The sequence below is a fragment of the Strix uralensis genome, chromosome 17, assembly GCF_047716275.1.
Source record: "Strix uralensis isolate ZFMK-TIS-50842 chromosome 17, bStrUra1, whole genome shotgun sequence".
Taxonomy (NCBI): Eukaryota; Metazoa; Chordata; class Aves; order Strigiformes; family Strigidae; genus Strix; species Strix uralensis.
Genome location: NC_133988.1, coordinates 5,775,159 through 5,789,179, shown reverse-complemented (window position 1 = coordinate 5,789,179; position 14,021 = coordinate 5,775,159). Strand labels below are relative to the sequence as shown.

General features: G+C 54.0%; 1 protein-coding gene across 5 annotated transcripts in view; it reads left to right on the top strand.

Annotated features, from left to right (window-relative positions):
• Nucleotides 1-626: 626 nt before the first annotated feature.
• Nucleotides 627-14,021, top strand: part of MSI1 (musashi RNA binding protein 1) — a 30,999-nt gene continuing 17,604 nt past the window's right edge. For 2 of the 5 annotated variants that reach the window (XM_074887114.1, XM_074887113.1), the window contains exons 1-6: nucleotides 627-844; nucleotides 1,092-1,132; nucleotides 1,263-1,344; nucleotides 1,458-1,542; nucleotides 6,298-6,339; nucleotides 8,094-8,186. In XM_074887114.1, the coding sequence (XP_074743215.1) occupies nucleotides 786-844; nucleotides 1,092-1,132; nucleotides 1,263-1,344; nucleotides 1,458-1,542; nucleotides 6,298-6,339; nucleotides 8,094-8,186 (402 nt within the window). In that variant the 5' untranslated portion in view covers nucleotides 627-785. Of the gene's footprint in view, nucleotides 845-1,091; nucleotides 1,133-1,262; nucleotides 1,345-1,457; nucleotides 1,543-5,236; nucleotides 5,638-5,734; nucleotides 5,897-5,989; nucleotides 6,172-6,297; nucleotides 6,340-8,093; nucleotides 8,187-14,021 lie in introns of those variants that run through there. The other 3 variants (XM_074887115.1, XM_074887116.1, XM_074887117.1) reach the window with 3 other exon arrangements.

Genomic DNA, 14,021 nt, shown 5'->3' with positions numbered 1-14,021 from the left:
GGCTCCGCCGCGGTGCCCAGCGGCAGCTCTGCCCGGGGCCCGCCGGCCGGTGCAGCCCGGGCACGGCCGGGCGGCCTCTGACCCCCGCAGGGTCTCCGCGGGCTGCGAGGGGGCACGGCGGTGCCAAGGCTCCGGGAAGGCGCCTCGGATGCAGGCGCCGGGGCTCCCCGCCGCCCGGCTGGGGTACCGGGACGAGGAGGGCAGCCCCGGTCTCGCCCTGGAAGCGCCCTCGGCGGGGAGGGCGGCGGGGGGGGGGCCGCTCCCGGGCCCTCCCCGCGCCGGCTTTAACCCGCCCGGTGCCGGCGAGACACCGGAGGGGTGGGGAGGGGGTGGCTAGGGTCCCCGGGGTCCGCCGCGGCGAGCTCCAGCGCACCGGGTCAGGCCTGGCTCCGCCGCGGCGGGGCTGAGCCCGCCGCCCTTTGTCCGCCGCCCCGGGGCAGGTGCGGGCGGCGCGGCCGGGGACAAAGCGACCGCGAGCTCCCGGGCCGCTCCCGCCGCCGCCGTGCCCGGGGCCGGGCGCGCTCCCCCAGCGCGGTGCGGGCGCGGCTCCCGGCGCTCGGCCCCGGCGCCGCCGGCGGGTTTTATGCGCAGGGCGGCCGGCGGGCCGGCGGGGGTGGGAGGAGCCGGGCAGGTTGTGCCCGCCGGGCCCTCCTCCCTCGCTCCCTCCCCGCCCGGCGGAGAGGGGTCGGGGGAGGGGGCAGCATGGCCTGTCCGTCCGGCCCCTTTTCCAGCGCTCATCTGCCCCGGGAGTGCGGCGCCGCTCCTCGCAGGGAGAAGAGGTCCGAATGGAGACAGACGGCAGCCAGCCCGGCCTCGCCTCCCCGGACTCCCCGCACGACCCCTGGTACCGCCGCGGCGGCCGCCACCGGCCGCCCCCCACCCCCCCCGCCCCCCTTTTCCCGGCCGCCCCCTCCCCCCGGCCCCGGCCGCCCGGCCCGGGCAGGCGCGGCGGCGGCGGCGGTGCCGCTGCCAACATGGCCGATCCGCGCCCTCCCCTCCCCGCCCGGCCCCGCCGCCGCCGCCGCCACCCCCGCGGGGCGCCGCGGCCCCCCGGCGCGGCCCCGCTCACGGCTCTCTCCTTCCTCCCGCAGCAAAATGTTCATCGGGGGCCTGAGCTGGCAGACCACGCAAGGTGAGCGCCGCGGCGGCCCCGCACCTGCCGCCGGGGCCGGGGGTGGCGGGGCCGGGGCCGGGGCCGAGCCCGGCGGGGGCGGCGGGGCCGGGCCGGGCTGGGACACCCACGGTGGGCGCTGTGCTTGCAGAGGGCTTGCGGGAGTACTTCAGCCAGTTCGGCGAGGTGAAGGAGTGCCTGGTGATGCGGGACCCGCTGACAAAGAGATCCAGGTGAGAGGCCGGGCCCGCGCCTCCCTTCGCCCCCGCCGCGGCCCGGCCGCCACTTTAACCAACTTTCTCTCTTCTCTCCGCATCCCCTCTCCTGCCCGGGCTGCGGGGCTCAGGGGCTTCGGGTTCGTCACGTTCATGGACCAGGCTGGCGTCGACAAGGTCCTGGCCCAATCCAGACATGAACTGGACTCCAAGACGGTGAGATGACTTCTCTCATCTCAGGGGTGCATTTGCCAGCGGAGCGGCTGTGCTCGGAGCAGCCGTCGATTGCGGTGTTTGATTTCCAGTTAGAGGTTGTAAACTATCGATTCCCGATACGGATCGATCGGCCCTTTCTCCGCCCCTCTCACCGGCGGGTAGCTTAGCTGCCGCCCGAGCGCCGGGCTCGCCGTCGACCCGTGGCCGATGTCCTGGCGTGGGTCTGTAGATCCTGGTGATGGTTTTCCTCCCACCCAGCGGTCGTAAGGCTGCTCCGGGGAGTGACTGTGACCCTCTCGGAGCTGGGACACCTGAGCGCGTTTGGGGCGAGGATTCACATCGGGAAACGGATGTGGCTGCATTTGAGGAGAGGGCAGCTGCCCCTTCCCCCCCCCCCCACCCCCGTGTGCTGCCCAGCGCTGCTCCCTCCCCAGGGGTGCTGTTCCCAGCGCCCAGGCCCCGCTTCCCCTGGCCACGGTGGCCTGCGCCCTCCCCTCGGTGGAGAGCCGTCGTGCTGTGCACCCCACAGACTCTCCCGTGGTTTCCCCAGGCGAAGTTTTTGTAACGGTCATGGAGGTTCAAGACTTTATTGTCTCTGAGCGTGGCCAGCGCCCGCCCATGTGGGCCACCACTGGCCTCTTGGAGCGGCCGTGGCCCCAGCCCTCTCTCTGCAAGCGGGAGCTGATTAGGAGCCCCAGCTGGGCCAGCAGAAAGGTTTTGGTGACTCCCTGGGTCTCTGTCGTATCGTGCCCGGTCCTGCCTTGCAAATCTGTGGAGCTCAGGAGATGTGCGGGCTGTTTCGGGGGGTGGGGGTGAGGTGTCTGAGTGGGAGGTCCCTTCTCTTTAGTTTTAGTGACTTGCCTTCCCCTGAATTCCTTTTCCTTATTGCTGCCCTGGGGTGAAGGTGAGGGTAGGGATGGGGGAGCAGCGGGGGCTGCGTGGGGGTGGCATAGTGAGGGGAGATGTTCTGGCTCCGGGCACGGGCTGCTGAGGAGTCCAAACGTGCAACTTTATTTCTTCCAGCGCGTGGCTCGGGCGTCCTAGCTTTTATCTTGGCAGAAGGGAGAGGGCGGGAGAGTGAGACCCCCTTTCTTAGGGTTTACGGCGTGAGTTGCAGCGAGATTTATGTCTGTTCCTGTTTAACTGCCTGGATCGCTCCCTTTGATGTGCACAGGTCCTTCCTCCCCACGGGAGCTCCCGGTTAAACCTACCCCAGCCTTCCTGGTCAAGGCTGGGTCCCCAGGACTCCCAGCCCTCCTCCTTTCAGGAGTGATGTAAAGTGAGTTTTGCTCTGGGGGAGGGTTACGGTAAAGTCTTCTGAGGCGGGCCCAGGGCTTTCTTTTTTCTCTTTTTTTTTTTTTTTTTTTTTTTACTAGCCTGTGTAAACATGGTGTCTGCTCAGCTAGTCCCATCATGAGTCTGTGGGCTGGCATAGACCCCTCTTGGAAAGACAAGTGATGGGTGTCTGTTGTAGCACTAATCCCGAAAGCGTTTTGGGGCTAGGAGCGAGCTGGAACCCACGATCTCCATTTTTCTCCCCGAAGCACCGCTGCTGCCTGTGCGAAGCCGCCCTGCAGCCCACCGTGTGGCCCGCGAGGGCGGGGAGGGACGGGCAGGGCAGGGGCGGACGGGTGGGCGCTGCGGGAGAACAGAAGGGCCTCGTGGCACAGGGCGCGTGGGGACCGGCCAGCCATTGAAATTCCCGGCTGCATCTGCTCCGCTCGCCCCGCTGGCGCGGCAGAGAGAATGGGGGCAGTTTCACCAGGGCCCTTCCTTTGTTAGGAACTTTGATCCTCTCCCCCCTTCCTTTTTATTTTTTATTTAGCGCGGTTTTCAGCTGGGTCAGATGTTTTGGGGTGTTTTGCCTGGTGAGAGGTTGGTCTTGTGGTACTGCATGGAGCTTCCGTATGCTTTTTCCCTGCCGAGCTTGAAAGGCTCTGCTGTGAGTCATGGGTTAAATGACACAAACTCATCTGAATCCTAATTTAGGGGTTTATGAAACTTTGCAGGAAAAGGCCCGGTGTCCTGAAAGGACAGCCTTCTCTCGAGGCTCGGTGTCTCCTGGCAAGCAGCACTTGATAGACAGTGTCTGCCCAACTTGTTGCTTCATTGTTTTCCGATTCTTCCTACCCTAACGAGGGCTGTTGGCCCGATTCTCCGGGGGAAACCTTGTGCTTTTCAGACTCCTCTTTGTTTACAAGCTAGATAGCAGCAGCCTACAGGGTTATTTATGAAAATGCTTGATATGAGAATTGGCTTTGCAGTCTCAAGGTAAAAGATTCGCGTGACTTTGTAAAGCTGCAGCTGGCCACTGCCTTGAGCTTCTTTATGCACTCTGGAAATTGTGGGCTTGGTGGTGCTGGGTCGCCCTGTTGTTTCTTTGTTGCTGTTACCGAGTTTTTGCTGGGTTTGTCTTTTGTGGCAGAGGGAGCGATCTGTGGCTCTCGGGCAGCGCAGACCAACGGAGCAAAGGTAGCTGTGGAGGTGCGATGAATGAACAAACCCAGTCCTGAGGTCTTGTGGGGCCTCCTGCCCTCCCCCTGCTTTGGGGCACCGCTACCAGCCAGGTTAACGCAGGAGTTACATGACCTGAGCTATTAAATGGTGCCATAGGTGGCCTGAAGAGCGTTACTGAGGAGCCTGGCCGGCCCACTGGTCCACCTGCAACGTCAGTGGGATTCCTCATCCCCAAAGCCTTGCGGGGTGAAGTACAAGCGGTTTGTGCTCAAGTGACTTCCACTGACTGCAGCTTGATCTCGGGTTTTTGGGTTTTTTGGATACAATCTGAGCAGTTCTGAATGCTCTTACTCTTAGCAGATTTCTATCTAGGTTTGAAAAAGGATCCATTACGTCAGTGGGTGACACTGAAACACAACTCCTCCAGGGCTATTTGTTTTAACACCAGAAATGAGGGAATAAGGTACCAGTGCTTTTGCTTTAATTAGAAAGACTCCAGCCACCAAGGAGCAGTCCAGTTCGAGTAACTTGAGTCCGGCACTGAACTTGCTCCTCTCCGCGTGTTCCCAGGGCTGCCCCTGCAGTCGGTCGCCCCGGCCTCCCTCTACCTGCAACAATAGCTGGTTGTGCAGAAGAATTTGTGAAATGACTGCCTGCTCCCTCCAGCCAGGAGGACACGTTATCTCTGCCCAGTTGATCACACTCAGGGTAATGAGAAAATGAGGCTGAGCTTAGCATTGCTGAGTATGAAAGCATCTTCTTGGCAGGAGCTGAATGACACTGGCTGAGAAGTAAAAGACAGTAGATTATTGTTTTTGCTTATTATCTGCCATCAACCTCCTGGTCTCCTGCCGTCCCCTGTCCTCAGAATTCGCTGTGGGTGTCTGCACTAGCCAGGAAGCGGTGGGGGTGTGTGTATGTGTGTGTGGGGTGGGGAGGGACAGTTCAGATGCCCCAGGGAGGCACCGGAGGGTATGCAGGGTATGCTAATCTGCCAGCTCTTGGAGCTTGGGGAGGGAGGTTTATTTTTGAGTTTATTTGTGCTCTTCACTTTTGCCTCTGTTTACTTACGTGCTGAGTTTATTTATGTTGTAGGCTGTGAGTCAGGATGGAGGTGGGGAAGGCAGGGAGAGAAGCTGGTGGAAGGGCGCAGGGAGGCCAAGCTCCGGGGCTGTGTGACAAGTGAAAGGATGCGGGACGGGAGGGCGGCCAGGCTGGAAAGCTGAACAAAGCAGTGAGAGGAGCTGGAGAAACACAGCTTCCTTTTGGGCTGTTTGAGCTGCCAGGCTGATGGGACGACTGTCCGAGCTGCCCTCCCAGCTGCAGCCTGTCCAAGTGCGGGGATGAGCCAGACCTGCCTTTACCACAGGTCTTTGTAAGCTGATTTGTAGGTCTGGATCATCCCCGATGTGATGTAACTTTACAGGAGTTGCTGTAAAACCAGGCTATAAAGAAAGAGGTGGTGGCTGAGGAGAAGAGGAGGCTTCGTGGGCGTTTGGCTTGCAGCTGCATTAGTGTTGTCCCGGCTTTTGTGGTGGTGTGAGGCCAACGCCGGCACGCGCTCATCCGTGCTGAGCCCAGCAGAACGTGCGGCACCTGGATGGCGGCGTGGGGACCGGCAGCTCCGGCCGGCGGCAGGTTTATAGAGAAGCTGAACAGGCACAATGGAGGGCTCAGCCTGCGGAGGGGAGGCATCACGTCATTGTGTGCAGTGCAGCCGGGGGAGAGGGGCAGCACGCTGCCCTGCAGCCACAGTCTCTGCAGCCTGTGGGGCTTTGGACTCCTCGGTTTAATTCGTGCCGTCCTGTCTGCTCTTTTATTTCTTCACCCTGTGTTTTGTGGGATGAAATGTTTGGCTTTTTGTGCGCTGCCTCTTTTCTGTCCTGTTACTACCTAGGTGAGCTCTATTTGTAGGTAAAGTGGAGAGAGAGAGCAAAAAGGCAAAAGAAACCACTTTTAATGTGAGGCTGGTGATGCAGGGCACCCAGGGGCAGGCCGAGTGGGAGGGTGCAGCCGAGCCTGTTAATCCCAGCATGTGATGGGCTCTCGGGTGCGTCTGGCCAGTGCTCAGCCGGAGACAGACCACTGCATGCTGGGACTTGTAGTCTCCCTGGATTACACCTTACCAAGAGGGAAAGATGTCTGCAGCCAGCTTCATTTTATGCACCTCAGGTAGATTCTTTGGGTTTTTAGCAAGGTGCCATGTGGGCAGACACAGCCGTGCGCATGGAGGAAACCCTGCGTCTGTAAATAGGCAGCAAAAGCGTGTTCACCTGTTCTTCCCCCCATCTCTTTCAGATTGACCCGAAGGTAGCGTTCCCCCGCCGAGCACAGCCCAAGGTAAGCACTGCGGGCAGCCCTTGCCACCCCAAAGGGTGAAATTCATGGTGGTGAATCCTGTCCCTCCGTGCGAGGTTGCCAGTGCACGCAACAGAGTCGCACCCTGGGGTTTGCTCGGGACTCACCTGGAGCGGGAGCTGCGGTGCTGCACCGCTGGCATGGTGTAACGCGCTGTGCTGCGGTGCGCTGCCATCGGGCTTGCAGCACGGTGTTGGGGGTTTGCGTGGCGCTGGAGGAACCAGGAGGCTCCTCGGTTTTACTTTAGGATGCACTAGTTAGAGCTGGTGAAATAAATGCTGCCCGGGTGAACTTAGTCCTTCCAAGGTTGCAGCTTGTGTCTGGAAGTTTCAGGCCTCGGGAGATGGAGAACAGCTCCATGCTGCCATGTGATACAGGTGGAAAGAGGGTCGTGTGTGTGCACATGTGTGTGTACGAATAGGTGTACGGCAGGGAGGGGGAGAAGGATTTAATTTTGTGAAATGCCCTTGTGTGCTTCAGCACTGGAAAAGGCAGAAGGAGGTTGGTGTTGGACCTTATCTACAAGAGGCTCTGGCACTGAAATGCGCAGTTGCAGGAACTTTTTCCAGGTGTGCAGCTAGAAACTTTTAACTTGAGGATCCAGCAGCAGGCTGGAGAATGCCTTTAGGCTTTGGGTCTCCCTTCAACTTTTCTCTTGGATGGGAATTTTAAAGTTTAGAGTCTTGATTCCAAGTGCTGCCATGGGAGAAGGAGCTGGAGAGAAGCAGTGTCGAGAAGCAGAGAGGGAAGAAGGACTGGTGCCGCGAGGGAAGTAAGGGGGATCAGGCACTGGGAACAATTGGTGAGCAGGTATCCCAAGTAACTGGAGCCAGGAAGCACATGGTAGGAATTGGGTTAATTCCATTAAGCAGTTTGGTGACAGAAGGTGCTTTAGTGTTAGAACGGGCTGCTCTCCAAGCCAGGGAATTGCTGCGGATTAGCCCTATGCTCCTTGGGGTAATTAGGACCATGTGTTCCTCTGAGAGCAGGGGTGTAGCCAAGCAGCTAAAGGGAGGATGCAGCTGGAGAGCCGGTTCAAAGGATGTCGGTGTGCCTCAGCCTGGCAGCAATGGCCCCTCTCAGGGTAGTTAGTTTTCTTCCTTGGTGCAGCTGCGTGAGTGACAAGTGGCAGAGGGATATTCTCTTTGCCGTCTTGCAAAGGCAAAAGAGATTTAACTGGGAGTTGACTGGGCTCCGTTTAAGGGACTGGTGAATGGGTGCAAAATGAGGCTTATTCCATGCAAGACTGGATGCTTTGCAATTTGTGAGTTAGGAGGGCGAAGCCTGGGAGCCTACCTGCGCTGACAGGCCTCTTGCCTGTCTTTCTGCTCTGGGAACCAGAGCCGGCATCTCTGGGGGAGCCTGGAGGAGGCCGGCTGTGCAACGCGGCGGGGCTGCTGGAAGAGCTGGAGGGGCAGGGAGGGGACAGTCATGGCCCAGGCCTTCGGGGGAACGGCAGCAGGTTTGCGAGGGGAGAGGCTGGTAATGCGCTGTCCGAGGAGGAGGTGGTGGCTGGGCACTGCGAGCACTATGAGGTGGTGCGAGGGCAAGAGCGTAAACTGGGGTCCGGCGTGGAACCAGCCATGTTTGGCCAGAGGGCTTTGAGAAGGTGGAAGCTCAGCTGCAGCGAAGGGGCAGGCACTTCCCGGCAGCAGAGGGGAGTTAGTGGCCTTTTGAGTCTCATTCTCTGCTCGCTCTGGGTTTATTCGGTGAATTCCTGTCCTTCCCTTTTCCAGATGGTGACCCGAACGAAGAAGATATTTGTGGGTGGTCTGTCTGTGAACACTACTGTGGAGGATGTGAAACAATATTTCGAACAGTTTGGGAAGGTAAGTCTCTTGAGTGGTGTTGGATCAAAGCTGTTGCTTCTGGGGCAAAAAGGAGTTTTCTGAACTTCTGTGGAGGCGGGATTAGAAGCTTGTGAGTCTTTTGCACGGGGTTAAGTAGATTGAAGGTCAGTTACAGGCGCTGGGTAGCTGTAATGTCTTTGTAGGGGCTACAGCCAGTGACTCCTGCCCTGCAATGATATGAAACAAAGAGTTTGTGCTTGTTCCTGGAGTCGGTAGGACCTGTGCTCAGGGAAATGGTTTTCCAGTTTTTCCCTATCCAGAGGCCTCCTGTGGCCTGCAGATTTGCAGTTTGTTCAAACGCTGGAGGAAGGTTTGTAGACACTCCTAACAGAGTGGCCACAGCATCAAACCTGTGATTTTTGGTCTGTTTCTAACTCGAAGCCTCATGATTGATGTTTCAGTAATACTTTATTAAAAATAAGCCTTTTGGTTGTGAAACTTCTCCTGCTGAGTCTTGGGCAAGTGGTGATGTTAGTTTTGAATGTTTGAAGAAAATTTGGCAGTACAGCTGTCCCTTGTGTTGGTCTGGCTCTTCTGTGCCAGCTGGTGGGTCAGGGAAGGGTGGGCTTCCGTGGATGGAAGTCACTTGTGCTGTTGTCTGTGAAAGCCAGGTGTGCAAATTGTGAGTTGGGACTGAATTGGAGATTAGAAGGGGGTTCAGTCTTGGCCTTTCAGCTGCGTCGGGAGGTTGTGAGCATCCCCGGGAGCAATCTCAGTAGTATTAGACTGAAGGATCCCAAGATTTTTCATGGGATTAGGAACTGAAGGGGATCTTCGTACCCAAATGCTGAATGTGGTCACCTCTGGGGCAGGGCACTGTGACTGTTTCACAGTTGTTCGGTGGTGATGTGCATGGGATGATTACTGTTTGGGGCAAGAAGTGTTGGGTTCTGTAGCTGTTGGGACCTTCCTGCCCAGCTAGGGGAGCAGAACACAGTTTGGGTGGTAATCTGGCCAGGATGTTGCTGGTAGCATCATGGATGTGGAAGAAAGTACCATGGGAAGTGTAGAGTGTGAGGGATGAAGGCTTTGGTATTAATTTTCTTCTGAAAGGTCCTGCAAAAGGGTGATGTTATGTTAAGGCACATAACTGGTGAAAGGAAGGGCAGCTTTGTTACCAGCTTTGCCATATCATTGGAACTTCTGGGCAGACAATTTGGAACAAGTGTTTGCTCAGTACCTTTGTTCAGCTTCTGAAGTCAAATCTGGATGTCCTGGGGTGCTGTCGTGACTGCAAAGTGGGACTCGTATTTCTGTTCAATACGAAGAGAAAGTGGCAATAGCAAGAGTGGTCAGATATCCCCACGTTTGCTAGTTGTTAGCTCTGTGTGGTTTTATTTTCTATTAGAAATAGCGAATTCTGTTGTGCCCCCAAGAGGTTTTACATGGTGTCACTGAAGGTGTTGCCACTGAAGGTGTTGGTGTCCATGTGTCTGTGTAGTCTGAAGGTTGTTAATTTGACTTGAATGTGCTTCTCCGCTGCTGATGGATGCGTTTGATAGGGAAACAAAATGTCTTGGCCATAATCCCCTTTTAACCTTAACTGGACCTCTGTTAATTTGAAGAAGCAGCATGTCATGTAGGTTGTTGGTTTACAAGCATTTGCAGTTGCTCTAGTTTGAGAAGTACTTTCCAGTTCTTTCGGGGTGTTACGCTGTTACGTTCCTCTTGTTGAATGGTCATGTGCCGAAAGGTGTCCTGACGTCAGGAGACTGGCAAGAACTGGTTGTGTCAGATTGTTTTCTTGGGTCTGGGCAGAAAGGAGAGTTCTGCATAGCTTAGTGCAATTCATTTCCGAAGAACCAGCATCCCGGACAACATCCGGCACTCGAAATCTGCATGAGGCCAGTGCAGCTGGTCTCCTGGCTCTGGGGAGTGTCCATGGGGAGAGGTCAGGGCTGGTCAGATTGACTCTCTGGTTTTGGGGCAGTTTTCTGACTTGTCTGGCCATTTCATCTGAGGAGAGACTCCTCAGAGCTCTTGTATAAAGCATCTCTCCTGGCCTTCCAGGCTAAGCCTCACATTCACTGGAGGCCAGGAGAAGTGATTCCTGAGAAATGATCTCCATTTGGTAGCTCTGTGTGGCTGCTGTGCAGGATCAGTGAGAAAGCGTGTTTCAGAGGAAAACCTCCGTCGCCATCAGCTCTGGGGTTCTGAGCTCTGAATGCACTGCTCTGTCATTTGTAGGGCTAAGAAGAGCCTGTTGCCTTCAATTTGAGATGTGACTCATGGAGAACATGGTTTTGGTACATAGGCTCTTTTGGTGTTTGTTTATGATACTCTGGGGCCTTCTAGCTGTTGGAGGTCTCCTAGGATCCCTTCGTTAGAGGGACTCTCGGCACCTGACTCTGTGGTCTTCATCTCCTTGATTTATGGCATGTAGATGAGAGGAGGTGGAGCTTCAAGTTGTGTTATCCTCATCTTGGAAAGCCTGTCTGAAAAAATATTTTCTATGTCATTTGGGCCAGAACTACTTCTGGAATTGGATTGGGACTGTCTGAAAAGCAGTTGTTAAGGATGCCCTTTTCAAAGCATTTCCATGGAGGATTTACCCTCTGAGGAAATGGCTTTGTCTAGGTTCCCCCTTCTTCCAAGCGGCCCCACAGTTTTCTAGGATCTGACAGGAGAAAAATCACTCCTCTTTCCTCCTGCCTGTCCAGGGAGGCACGGGAGCACTTAGCATCTAGAGAGGAGAGAGTGGGGAGCACCAACTCATCCTGTCTTGGTTCCTCGAGATCAAGGTATGAGGTTCCCAGGGGAGATTTTTAGTCAGTCTTTGAGAATTCAGTGGCAAGCTCAGTTTGGATCTCAGCTTCAGGGAGAGATCACCCTCTGCTTTAGAGGACAAGGATGTACAGACTGCTGAATGGGTTTTGTGTGAAGGTTATCTTCTAGGTAACCCTCAGGCCGCAAGCCCAAGTGTGTGTTAGATTTGCCATCAAGGCCTTTAAATTACAACGGGTGCTTTTTGAAAAAAACATTTTAGTCCAGACAGAAGGCATGCACATGCTATAGGAATTATGAGAGGAAGTGCTATGGCTTGCAGTACAGAGGAGGTCAAATTAGATTATCATAATGTTCTCTCCAGTCCAAATCCATGAACTGCACTTCACAAGTCTACCAAGGTAGCTAGTGTCGGTGCATCTCAGGTCAGAGGCAACGCACCTCGTGTGTCCATTGGCAGTTTGGGCTAGAGATGAAATAGTTTCCCATTTCATAAAACAAAATGCCCAAGTCTGATTTTTTCCATTTTGGCATTTCTGCTTACTCTCCTATTTTTGTTTTCTTTTGTTCTCTTTCCTTGCTGTGTCTAAAATCTTCTCTCAGCTTTGTAAAATGGAAGTGGCAAAAGAGAAATGAAAATGTGTGAGGAGGAAATCCATGAGTATTACTTAGGGATGAAGGAAGAAAGGGAGAGGCTGGCACCCCAGTTCTTCATATCAAAATACTTGGTTTTAACAGACACAAAAGGTGAAGCTTCAAAGAGGATCCCAAATACAATGTGAGTTTCTCTGCTTGGAAGAAGGATTACTTAATTTTTTTTTTTCTTCCAAAACTGAATGAAAAATATGGGCTGCTGTTTTCCTGAGGAAGAAAATACAAAGGTTTTTTTCTTAGTACAATGAGAGAGCCTGAGAAGTGCTCTCAAGCTGGCTATGGTTTGTCAGGTGCAGCTGCTAGGGCTTTGAATATAGCGGGATCTCTAGGAAACACTTCTGGCTCCAAAACGCGAATCTCTCTGAGATGCAAGCTAAGGCCATGGACGTGCTTTCTAAAGGAGATTATTTTTTTAACTGTAGGACAAAAGTCCTGGGAAGATTTGCATTCACAGTATATGTAGCCAAGTATCTTGGCTTAAGTTGGATGGTGTTGGAGATCTTTAGACTGCATAAGGAAGTATTTCAACAGCCTCTCTAGATTCAGGCTACCACCCTCACTGAAACCTGAAACAGAAAGAGAGGAGGAAGGTATCTTGCACCTACCACCTCAGGCATACCTAGTCCTCTGTCTAGTTCAGCATGTATGAGGATGCCTCAAGAGGAGCTCGAGTCCCAGCTTCCTCCTTTTCTACTGCAACCTGTGGGAACATTTTGTTCTGTATTATTTTTTCTGGGGAAAAGGGACTGTCCATCAGACTAATTTATTTGGACCATTGGGTCTCTGATCTTGTAGGCAAGGTTATTTGTTTCAAATCATAACTGAAAAAACTCAGATCATCTTTCCTTTTCAAGGGTTGGTCTGATGAGGTTTGCGGTAGAGAAAGACAAATAAATTGAAAGATAGGACGCTCAGAACAAATAAGGTCTTTTTGTCATGAACTTATCTAAGCTGTGAAATCTTTGCCCCAGGATGTTGTTGGTGAAATTTGCATAGGCTCCGAAATGATTGGACAAATTCATGGAAGGTCTTTTAAATACACAGACACCCCTCTGAGTTCAGGAAATCCCCAATCACAAATGGCTTGGAAGATGAGGGAGTATTCTGGGGCCTATTGTAATATCCTTGCCTTGTCATTACATTCTTCCAAAGGTGTCTGTTGTTGGTTGGTATCTTGGGGGGGGTCTTGGGCAAGGAGGACCTCTGCTCTAATCTTTTGTTTGTCATTAGGAAAAAAGTTGATCCTTTCAGAAACTAGAAATGCAGAGGTACTGGAAGAAATGGTGGCCAATTCAGGTGTTTGAACATGGTTTTCTTGTGTGCTTTTACATTTCGTGAAGCAGAAGTGCAAGAAATGTATTCACAATGACGTCTTTGCATGACTCACTAATCAGCTGTGGCTCCAAGGGTGCTTGAAAAGTGCTTAAAAACAGTCTGTGTCTCTCCCTGGGCCTGTAGGTGATCTGCGTATGTGGATGAGTCGGTCACGAAAGCTCAGCCTCTCTGTGAGGCAGATCGTGCCCAGAGAGAGATCTGCTCTCTAAAAATATCCTGGAAGCAGAGAAAAAAGATCTGCTGAGGTCTGAGGACGATTCTGACCTTTAGGCTGCCATCTAATACTCAGTCCAAATTCTGGACTGTTTGCCTGAGACAGGTTCTGAGATCTCACTTGGGCAATGACTCTAGTACTGTCCTGACCAAGAGAAAACCACCGTGTCTGAGGCGCTGGGTTTGATGAGGGTTTTCGTGTCTGTCACAAATGCATATTCATGTACACCTGCCAGAAAAACGGTGGGGTTGACTTGGGTATATGAAATGAGTTTTCCCTGCTGACTAATTGGAGAACCTTTAGATACTGATGGAGAATTACTTTAAAGGAAGACTTGTTCCTGTGCTTGCAGTGGGCATTGATTTCCCTCACTTTGGATAGGGAGAATGTTAATTAATTAATCCTTAATCTGCCGCTCTCTGGAAATTTCAGGGATCAAAGCTACTTGTCAACCTGCTGTGGATTTCCAAACTGGATTTTGGATTTTCTTGCACAGATCAGAAGGAAATTTATGCAAATTCTCACGCGTAACATGGTTGCAACGAACAGATGGGGAGGGGAGGAGAAGGGGAATCTGATCACCTCTCTTGCGGCAGTAGGCAGTTTGGCTTGTGGTAACAATGCCTCTGGAACAAAGGGTTCTCTGTGCTCCGCATCTGGTAGGCAGATAGCCAAAAATGCTATAGCAGTAATGGTCATTCAGGTCTTCAGTGGTTCATTTGATATTTGCCAGGTGCCCGCGGCACAGTGCAAGAGCGGGCAGGAACACCTGGACAGGCTGTCCCGCTCACCTGCGGCACGGAGTGGGCTCTGTCCCTTGGCTGAGTCTCATTCCCAGAGTTTTGAGAATGGCTCTGCAGAGTGGGGTAAGAAGGGTCCTCCCAGTG